The sequence below is a fragment of the Mus pahari genome, chromosome 20 (assembly GCF_900095145.1).
Source record: "Mus pahari chromosome 20, PAHARI_EIJ_v1.1, whole genome shotgun sequence".
Taxonomy (NCBI): domain Eukaryota; kingdom Metazoa; phylum Chordata; class Mammalia; order Rodentia; family Muridae; genus Mus; species Mus pahari.
In genome coordinates, this window is record NC_034609.1 from 19,528,058 (window position 1) to 19,538,914 (window position 10,857).

Genomic DNA, 10,857 nt, shown 5'->3' on the forward strand with positions numbered 1-10,857 from the left:
TTTAAAAAGTGGGAGCTGGAGAGCTAGTTGAGGCACTGATGTTCTTGCTTTGTAAGTGTCAGGCCCCGAGCTCAGTCCTTAGAGCCCATCCTTTAGAAGCTGCCTTGGTACCAAGCACTTATAATCTCTGCACTGGGGAGTCAGAGAGACAGAAGGAACCCTGAGCTTACTTGACAGCCAGCCCCATCTATTTCTCAAGCTCTAACCAATGAGAGACCCTGTCTCAAATAACATCATGGATGGGCCCGAGGAACAACAGACACCTAGGATTGCCCTCTGGCTTGCATGTGTGCACATGCATGCCTACCTCTGTACACACATACACAGACATCCCCCATGCAAGAAAATAGGAAGATGGGGTTGCCCTGTCTGGCAGGACTTCACCAGTGGCACTGCACATAATTCGTGGAACCTGGGTTTCTGCATGTCCCAGGGAGATGCCATCCTCACTCCTCCGACAGGACAATTAGACTTTATACCAGATGACCTGCACTAAGCCCTTCCCGGGGCCTTCACAGCTGAGTCCGGGAAAGCAACCTGGGTTGAGGTCATTACTATGGAAGAAATGGAAGAACAGTTACGTGGCTTGCCTGGGGACATGAGAACGTTAGGATCTGACTCAACTCTAGCCTCAGCTTCCACCATGATACAGCCCAGGCCATCCCTGCCCTTACCTCCTGCCCAGGCCTATGCTCTGGCTCCCACTTTGTGATTCATGTCCTCACAACCCTGCCTTTCCCTAGCCTTAAAGAACACATTCGTGCCTTGTTCTCCGAATGCCACCACACCAATCTACTGGCTTAAGCTAACCTGCTGTTTGGTGCCGGTGGCATCAGAAATCACACAGGAGAAGAAGCTAGGCACGTTTTCTAACCTGCAGGCACCATGGTAACCCTAGCTTCCCAAGTCACATTACTGACACCTGCTCTGTGCCAGGTCCTGAACTGGGCCATAGAACAGCCCACGTCTGGCCCTCTGGGAGATCAGTGGGGAAACAGGCAAGGGGTGTGGAGTAGAATCCCCCAGCCCTTGTACTTGTCCAAACCACTGAGGACTGCTCCCCTGGGAGAGGATGTGGCTCTGCTGGTCGTCTGTACGAGAGTGGAGTTAAAGTGCAGCCACTTTGAGAAATGGGCCAAGATCAATAAGCAGCTCTTCAATAGAGAGTGGAGGTGGTAATGGAGGAAGGAAGGCTGAGCTGGGCTGAGGGGGATGGGCATGTAAGCCGTGCCTGAGGAGGCTGGCAGCCTTTGCTTGGCAGGCACCCAGACATGCAGTGTGCCTCCAGAGTGGAGCGCTGACAAGGCAGAAGCAGCTGGGGCGCTTCCTTCCAAAAGAGGAGAAGTGTTCCAGAAACCCAAGAGACAACTGGAGATTGAAGGCCAGAGCAGGCTTGTCCACCGCTAGGTGGGCGGTGTTCGGGGAAGAACTGTTCCTGATGAGGATTTGCTCTCGCGCTTGGGAGAGTACAGAATCAACACATCTGGCTCTGGCATCCTCAGATGCTCCCTGCAGGGCAGGGAGATGCTCATCTGCAGGCCTGGCTGGCTAATCTCCATCTGGCACCAAAGCCTCCTTTGCCTCTTTAGACCACCCCAGCTCTGTTTCCGAGAGAGAGGGAAAGTACATGGTTTGTTTATTTCTTTCCTTCCCTTGGCACCCAGTCCGAAAGACTGTCCTGTTGACCAAAAGGGTCCCGTTTTGCCAGCCTGGCACAGTACCAGTCACTGAAGTGATAAGTGCCCAAATATGAAGAGGCAAAGCTTCAAATCAGCCTTCCCCACCATAGAGGTTTCTGTGGATTAAAGAAATGGGGTGGTCTGAGGCATGGGAGGGTGGCTGGAGGTAGGGAAACCAGGCATAGTGTGTTCTGCACTTTCAAGCCCCATCAGGGATGGGTTTGGGGTGTGCATATCTACACATGTATGTGTGGATGCCTACAGAGGCTAGAAGAGGGGGTCAGGTTCCTCCAGAGCCAGAGTCACAGGTGATTCTGACCTATCTCACATGGGTGCTGGGAACCAAGTTTACATCCTCTGAAGGACTGGTAAATGCCCTTAACCACTGAGCCATCTCTCCAACCCATTCCCGCCCCTTTGAGCTGCCTCCAAGTCCTGAAAAACAGGCCATCTATTCTCCCATGACCCTTTCATCTGAGGGGTTACTGACAGCAAAGCTAATGGGAGTGTACCACATAGCTACATACTTCTAAAACTGATAGGGGAAAAAAAATCAGGTAATGGGGGCTAGAGAGATGGCTCAAAGGTTAAGAGCACCGAATCTGGGTCCTCCTTTTACAAATAAGAAAGCAAACCTAGATAGGAAACAAATGTTCCAGATTCCAGTGAAGTCGGCCTGGGCCGGGAACCCAGAGACCTGGTTTGAAATCCAGAGTTTTCTGAAGAACGTCTCACATAAAAATCCATTTCCACTGCTGCCGGGTGTGGTACTACTCGACTTTAATCCTGGGAGGCAAAGCAGGTAGATCTCTGTGAGTCTGAGACCAACCTGGTCTATAGAGTAAAGTCCAGGACAGCCAGGGCTACACAGAGAAACCCTGTCTGGGAAAAACTTTTTGAGGTGGGAGGGGAAAGGGACGGGGTGGGGGTGGGGGGATCCATTTCCTAGAGCCAGAAAAACCAGGAATGGGAAAAAAAAAAAAATCAGATTTGACTTATAGTCTCTCAAACCTTGCTGACTCGACCGAGATTTTTTTCTTATTCCAAGTTAGCCCCCATAAACTCAGTTTATTTAAAAAAAAAAAATGGTTGGGAATAAATTTGGCAAACGGATGCAATACACCTGAATAGGGAGGAGCTGTCGTTCACCCGACACTGGACATTTGTCAAAATCAAATTTCTTTTTTTTTAAATTTTTTTTTATTATTATTTTCTTTATTTACATTTCAAATGCTATCCCGAAAGTTCCCTATTACCCCCCCCTGCTCCCCTACCCACCCACTCCCACTACTTGGCCCAGGCGTTCCTTGTGCTGGGTCACCAAATTTCTAATTAGAGAAACCAGAAGCTGGTTTTCCTGGTGAGGGACCCCACAGCGAAGTCCACCAGTGGAAAGGGAAGAGACTGCCTCTCCCTTTTTTCCAAATCCCCATTTCCTTTCCTCGAGATGATAGTAGGCCAGGCACTGGGTACGCTTTATCTTCCTTCAGCCGGTGAGTGGGCTCAAACCAGGCATGTCTAAGGTCCTTTGCGGGGCGGGGGGGGGGGTCTCCTGCTTCTGAGAGGGGGAGGAGGCACCCAGAGAGTCAACTCTAGGTAAGACCACCCTCAGGTCAAGTAAACACCATTTCTCTAGTCTGTGGGGAGGTGATAAGGTGTGCTGCCTTCTGCCCTGGCTCCCATGGTTCTCAAGTGGCATACCAGTTCCCCCAGTTAACGACACTAGGGCTGACCTTGGGCTGGACGAAGTTACCGTGGCCGTGGTCCTTCGATCACCTTAGCGTCCACACCGGAGTAAAAATTAAAATCCAGCCCCAGCTTCACCGGAAGATTTGCCCTCTCACCCGGAGTTCCCATGGGCCTCGCGGGCACACTACACTGTCTTTCTCATAACAGACCAAATATAGTGAGTGGGCTTTTCTTGGAAACAAAATGTGTGCACACTAGGAGCCGGAACCGTCAGCCCAACACGGAAACTCAGAAAAATCTAGTCAGTTGCTCATATCCACCGGGCAGGGAGTGGGGTTGCAGATTCACTCGCCTTGTAAGCGTGCGCTCTAGGTTGCATTCAGCACTAGAGGCGCCCCAGAGACTCCCTAATCCCAGACTTCTCCACCGGGGAAATTTACTAAAGAGACTAAGACACTCTGGGACTTGCGTGCGTGTGTTGGGTCTAACGAGCGCTACAGTGGCACAGGTTCTATCGCTTCACCAAGTAGGTCCTGGATTTCGAAGTTTTGTCGCCGTACATGTCAAATTTGATGGTGGCCAGGGCCTTTACCTGCAGAGCCATCTTACTTGCTCCTCCAACTTCTCCCCCCACACTCCCCGCAGAGTTTTATTGCCATGTTTTAAAAAGCTTAAAGCAGTACTTCAGGTCCTTACCCTTTCTGTCCCACTTTGATCTGAATGTCCTATCGCTTCCCACCAGGTAGCTGGAAAATCTACAAGCTGCCCTCCAAGGGAGATCTCGCCTTCCTTGCGCCCTCCCTCAGCATAGGGTCGATTTATGGGTCACTCCTGCTCCCCAGAGATAGGAGCTAAGCAGGCTAGGAGACGTTTGCTGCCATCAGGAAAAATGGAGAAGGGTCACCCACCTGCTCGGTCGCCACAGGCGGCACCTGCTACTGAGAAGCCTCGGGTTAGGTACCGCCCCCCAGCCTCCGCCTGGCTTTGCGCACAGGGAGCACACTGGCCCTTTAAGAACAGCGGCTCCCGCCGCGCACTGGGAGTAGGGCTGCGGAGCCAAACTCGCCGGGGACGCCGGGCGCTGGCTAGCTGGCTGGCGGGCTCGTCGCTCTCTCGGGCCGGTTCCCTGCGCCCCTCCCGAGACTGCCTGGGGATCCAGGCCCGATCGGGCGCGGCAGCTAGTGGAGTCGCCAGAGGGAAGCGCGCGCTCTGGGCAGCGCGGAGGACCTTGGGCATGGACAGAGAGAGCAGGGCGCGCAGGGGGCGCCGCGGGACCGGGCGGCCGGAGCGCTGAGCCAGACAAAGGCTCTGGAGTTGTGCTTGCTCTCGGGGGGCCGGGGCCAGGGCGCACCGCGCCGACGCTGCGAGACTCTGCGGCGTGCAGCTCGGCCGGTCCCCTTCTCCAGCGGACGAGTCCCCGCGTGCCCCGACCTGCCCTGCCCGCTTCTCACCCGGTTTGGGAATTTGCAGAGGGGACCTGAACTGCCCGGGCAGGCACCGGGAGCCCGAGGTCCGCCGCGCGCCCGCGGGGCCGGGAGCCAGGGAGCGTCGCAAGTTTCCCAGCCGCGTGCGAGGACGCGGTGCGGGCCAGCCAGCTAGCCCCGCGTGCAACGCTCAGGACCCGGCTGACTGCTTAAGAGCATGGGCAGCGATCGGAGCGCACTCGGACGGCCAGGCTGCACTGGCAGCTGCCTCAGCAGCCGAGCTTCGCTGCTCCCGCTGCTACTGGTGCTTCTGGACTGCCTGGGCCATGGTACAGCGTCTGAAGACGCCGAAGTGTACGCCGCGGAGGTAAGAACCCGAGGGATGTAGTGCGAACCACACCCGCAGCGGGGACCTGCAGTTGGGGGGGAGACGCACCCGACCTTAGGGGGTAAGGACCGATCCGGACTAGAGAGCCTGGGTAAGAAAGCGGGACTGGCAGGCTGCCACTCCCTGGTCAGAGCTCTGCTGCGCGCCTCTTCCCAAAGCCCTGGGAGCACAGAGCTCGCAGCTGCTGTGCACCCTGAAGCCGCTCGGGGCACTGACCCACCCTAGCTTGAGTCCCTGCAGCCGCTTCCGCAGCCCCTAGCCCTCGCCTCCAGTCATTTAGCCCGCGCGATTCCTCGAGAGCCGGATCCGCGCACTGTGGGCTTTACGAGTGACAAGGGGTGGGGTGCTGCGGGTAGTGAGAGCTCAGGCGGAGCCAGAGCCCCGCAGCGCTCGCGCTTTGGCTGACACCGTGCGTCGCTGGGCTAGCCAGGATGGTTGGGGGATGGGTGTGAATCTCTCAGGCTAATGACGGATTGCAAAGGGACTTTGGTGACTTTCTTGGGGCTGAAGGACAGACCCTTTCTTCTGAAACACTTTTCACACCAGCGCCCCTACGCCCAGGCCTGGGTGAAACTGGGTAGACTCCACGCCTCTTTTCTCTGGAAGCCGGGCTGACGTCCATATGCTGGCCGCTCTCTGGATTGGTCCAGCAAGTGACCAGGCGCGTTCTCTCTGCTCAGAGTCCCTACGGATATCTCTCGCTCCGGTGTATGTCCCTAGCGCGCTAGCTCGGTCACCCCAGGGTGCCATCGAACTTTTAATGATCATTCTTTCCAGCTCTGAGAGAAAGGGGGACTAGGTGTGGAATCTGGAGAGAGGACGAGCCAGGGGCTGCATCTTCCTTGTAGGCTTGGGGCCTTGGTGCCCTTGGACTGCCTGAAGAGATGGTTTGCAGGCAGTGCGTTCTGCCATCTCAGCCCCAAAGGCTTACCCACTTTTCTGGAGCACTGTTGGTATTTGCAGACAGCTTAATCTTCCATCCCAGCCCCGAAGGCTTGCCCATTTTTCTAGTCTGCCTGAGAGAGATTTTTCCAATGGAAGTCTGTTCCCTCCCCATCCTACTTTAATAAAAACTTGGGGTGGGGGGGGCGTTACACCTCCAATCCTCCTTGCCTTCCTCTCAGCAGGTCAGAGAGTTGCAGGGAGCCCAACCCAATTCACAGAGCCTTGGGGCAGAAGCTTCCAGGGGAGCTCCTGCTGGTAGGAATTGTTTGCCTGTAACCAAGGTGCTACCACTGAAGAAGGTGCCAAAGAATTTCAAAGTCACTGGATTCCCCTTTGAGAGTCTGTGGCCTACACAGACCAAGCTGGAGTCTGGTGGTTGTGAATGGGCCTCCTGGATGGCCAAGGAACTGAGGCTGAGGGAACCTCCTCCAACTGAGGCAGTACAGCCAAGTGTGCCCACAGTCTACCACCACCACCACACATATACACACACCGCAGAAGAAAGCCACGGTGATCCTGGCTAGAATGGACTCTTGGGGTACAATTTTGGCTGTGTCTAGGCTGTGGCTGGAAGGGACTCAGAAATGTTGCATTTTAGAATCCACAGTGGGTGTAAGGATGGATGTCTTAACCCTTAGAGTTGGCTTTGGTATACAGGCTGCTCTGGGACATCCCTTAGGACAGGCCATAATTGGACCCAACGAGTCCCTCGGCCCATCTGCTCAATCTAGGCCTGCCATATATAGTGTCCAGATTCCCTTTCCTTTGAGAAAGGTCTAGTTCTCACTTAAGGGAGTCCACAGCTCCTGACCTCTGGTCAGTTCATGGCTGTGAGTACCTTGATTGCTGAGTCAAGGCCAACACTCTGCCTCTTTTCACCCTCCCAGGTGGCAACCACAGGAATTCACTAGATTAAGGGACCAGAAACTGGCCTGTGCTAGGAGCTGCAGACAGCCCCTGGTAGCCTGCCTTCCTTGGCAAAGCTACTCCTGAGCTGCTCTGCCCTAGCCTCTGCCATTTCCTCCCCTGGACAGGCACTGTGATCTAGGACCCCACTTGGATGGTACCAGCTCACCACCCTATCTGGACCCTGCCCTGCTCCATGGCTACAATTGCTGGCAACCCGAGTGCCTTTGCTTTTGGCTAGGGATACTCTTCGACCCGCTCCTCCTTCCCGAAACTTAGCGCTCTCAGCCTATCCTGTGGAAGTGACTCAGGCTGCCAGAGTTCACAAATGGGGTGCCACCAACACCAAAAACTGGACATTCCCACCTTTCCTGAATAGTGTCACAAGTCTTCCTGCCCCCATCTGACCACTGACTGAGGAAGGAGTCGAGGAGACTGGAACTCTCCGTAGACCAGGCTGGCCTCACACTCAAAGAGAACCACCTGCCTCTGCCTCCCTTGTTAGGATTAAAGGTGTGTGTCACCACCACCAGGCCTTTTGATCTTCAGATCTGACTGGAGTCACGGTCTGTGTGCCTGTCTCCTCTTACATGCTAGTGATGGTCCCTCTAGGTCCTCTCCTCATGCTAATATTCCTTCTCAACTGTGGAGCAGAAACTGTACAGGCCTCATGTCTTCCCTGAAGAGAAAGGGGTCTCACATTAGGCTCACAGCAAGGATTTAGAGACTGTATCGCCACACATCTTCAAGATTTAGGTGTGCTGGGCACAGTTGAGGACTAGGGTTGGATGTAGATCATCTTTCACATTAGCCCCTAACATGTCACTGTGTTTGGGACATCCCTTAGCCCACTCATCATTGACCTCCTTGTGTGTCTTCTTTGGAACAGTATATGGAACCGGCCTGCCACTGTGACCCCTGGACACAGATACTTTATATTGCCCTACCCTAAGGAGGAAGACTTCTAAAAGATACCTCCAGATACGGACAGAAAACCTCATGGGGACATACCCACACTCTCTCCTCTAAAGATTTTCTCTAAAAGCCCAGAAGTCACTTGTGCCCGCTCAGAATGGCATGTCGTGGGTGTGGAAAGGCCTTTCTCTACCATGGATGTAATTCTGGCTGTCCCTTTGTGCCCCTTTTGTGTCTGGATTCAAGTGGTCCTTGCCAATATTATCCTGCTGGGAGTTTGGTCTCAGTCTGAGGGTTCAGAAGTGGCATCCTTACTAAATCACCTAAATCTTACCCCAAGATTTAGGTGGACACCAGGGCAGGAAGCCCATGGCATGGTACAGTGTTCTTTGAGTCAGCAGAAACAAAAGGGGTTAAGGATGTGGCTTGGACATGTCTTCTTTGCAAAGAGAATCCTGCCAGATCCACAGCCCACAGATCTATATCAGGCCCTGAGACCCTGAGGATGGCTGAGCATTTCCAGTCTGAGCATATTAGCATCGTCTGGCAGGAAGAGCCCACACCCACCCATCCATCCCAGGGCTCGAGCACTGAGGATCTGGAGCACTGCTCCCCAAAGGACATGTGTTCATTCTGAGAATGCCTAGAGACTAGTAATCAGGGGGCTGGGCCATCTGCGGGAAGTGACAGGGTATATGCAGCCCCAGGCAAACATGGCAGACTTGGGTTTGCCAAGAGACACAAGGGGTACCTTCCACTGAATCCCATGAGCCCCAAAGAGACAAGCAGAAATCAACAGAAGGCCTGCCTTGACCTCCTCTATTCTCAGATGTCCTATGTCCCATAGCCACTGGTGGCTGAGTCCCTAGAGATATGCAGTCTGGAGAGCAGGGTGTAGATCAACCCTCTCAAACTGACTCATACACCTGGGAACCACATGGAGACACCAGGAACCTCCATGCCCCCCGACTTAGCGTCGGAACCCTTGGTAAAATGAATGGCCGAGAAGCAAGCAGCACTCCTTGTTGGCAAGTTGTTGAACCTGTCTGAAGTTCAGTTTTCTTGCCTGTAAAACAGAATGGCCATAATATCTGCTTGATGGTGTTTCAAGGAAAACTGTTCTGTATAGGCAATGCTGTCGTGCTATGAACAGGCAGCCCGAGAGCCTCGGGCGTTATTTCAGTACGGTTATCAAACTAGTTCTGTCCAAGAACATTCTAGAAGCATTTTTTTTTTCACATTTCTTCTTCCTTTTAAGACATATGGAAGAGGAAACTAAGCTCTCTAGGTGTAAGTGCCTCAGGTTACATAGCCAGGAACTGCAGAACGGAAGTTTGAACCCACAGCCTTCTGCCTTAGTGCCTCTGATTGGGCTAAAGGTCAAATTGTGAGGGATCACCCCATGAGTTCCTTCTGCTAGTAGAAGCCTGTGGAGACTGACCCAGAAGGGAAGGTCTTTTCTGGGGTTCTGCCAAAGCTGCCCTGTTCCCTACCTACTCTCACCCAGACCCTGCCCTGGGGAGCCCCAAGGTCCAGGTGATTCTCAAGGACTGGTCTCTAGCCAGCCTTGCAAACTGGTGGCAAACAAAGGCCCTTCCCGTCCCACCCCTCCCCTCCCATAGGCCAAAGGACCCATTTGTTTTCCTTCAGGTTAAGGCTTGTGGGGGCGGATTGGGTGGCCGCCTCCTTCCTGCTTCCCTGGCTGGAAGTCCCCAACTATCACCATAACTCACAGCCACCTTTAAGCCTCAGAGTGGAGTAGGAGCCTGTGGCTCTGGCCTGTTACCTCAGATCCTTAGGAGGCTGAGGCAGGAGGATTTCAGGTTTAAGGGACACCTGGTCAAGGCCAGTCTAGGCAACTTCATGAGACCCTGTTTCAAAATAAAAAGTGTTTTTTTTTTTTTTTTTTTTTAAAAAAAGGTCTGGGTTATTAGTAAGCTCAGAGGTAGAACACTTGTCTGGCATAGTCTAGGCTCTGTAATCAATCAACCCCCAATACTGGGGGCAGGGAGACTCATTCGTGGGTCTAGAGAGAGACGATGATGTCACCGGGTGCATATTTCAGAGCATCCAGAATTCAGTTCCCAACGTCCACATTAGGCATCTCACAATTACCTCTTAGGCCTCTGGCCTCTATGAGCACCTGAACTTGTATACAAGTTGTTTTTATTTAAGACTCAGGATCGTTTGAGTATGATGGTACGTGCTTATAATTCCAGGATTTGGAAACCTGAGGCAGAAGGATCTTAGGTTCATATTAAGAAATAGATTCGGTTCCCCAAATGCACATGCCCTAGAACTGTTTAAATGGACCATGCTACCCCTGGGAGTATCGGGCAACAAGAACTGAGTACTCTGGACAGTCCCTTGCTTATGACAAGGACTCTCTATGTAGCTCTGACCAGCCTGGAACTTGCTATGTAGACCAGACTGGTCTTGAACTCTGCCTCCCAAGTGCTGTGATTAAAGGCATATGCCACCAAGCTCAGGTAATTTTCTTCCTTTATGGGCCTGGTGTCTAGTCATTCAAGCTTTTTGTCCTGTTCCCGCATGACCCATTTTGCAGAGGTGGAAACTAAGTTTCAGAGTTCTCTTAGCCAGTTTCTCATAGACCTTTAATATGGATAAGCAACTAGGCCCTGAGCAAGTTTCTACTCAGTAACAAGGCCAAAGTTAGTATGTATTCAGCCTCGGGGGTGGGGTGGGGTGGGGGTGGTGGGGCTTTCTAAGGGTCCTTGCTGGCTTAGAGGGAATAAGCTGTCTAGGGTAGCTCTAAGTACCCTGTCTCTTCGCTCTTCTCCGGGTGCCGCTCTTCTCAGGGTGCCGGTTGGGTGATTCTGTGGCCCTTGGCTGCTTCGGAACGCCCCCTACACACACACACACACACACACACACACACACACACACACAC

The 10,857-nt window shown here is 53.2% G+C and overlaps 1 protein-coding gene across 1 annotated transcript in view; it reads left to right on the forward strand.

Annotated features, from left to right (window-relative positions):
- Positions 1-4,429: 4,429 nt before the first annotated feature.
- The window catches only part of Mmp15 (matrix metallopeptidase 15), a 21,789-nt gene continuing 15,361 nt past the window's right edge, over positions 4,430-10,857 (forward strand). Inside the window, exon 1 of the mRNA XM_021220414.2 lies at positions 4,430-5,159. Within this exon, the coding sequence (XP_021076073.1) occupies positions 5,010-5,159 (150 nt within the window). The 5' untranslated portion in view covers positions 4,430-5,009. The remainder of the gene's footprint in view (positions 5,160-10,857) is intronic.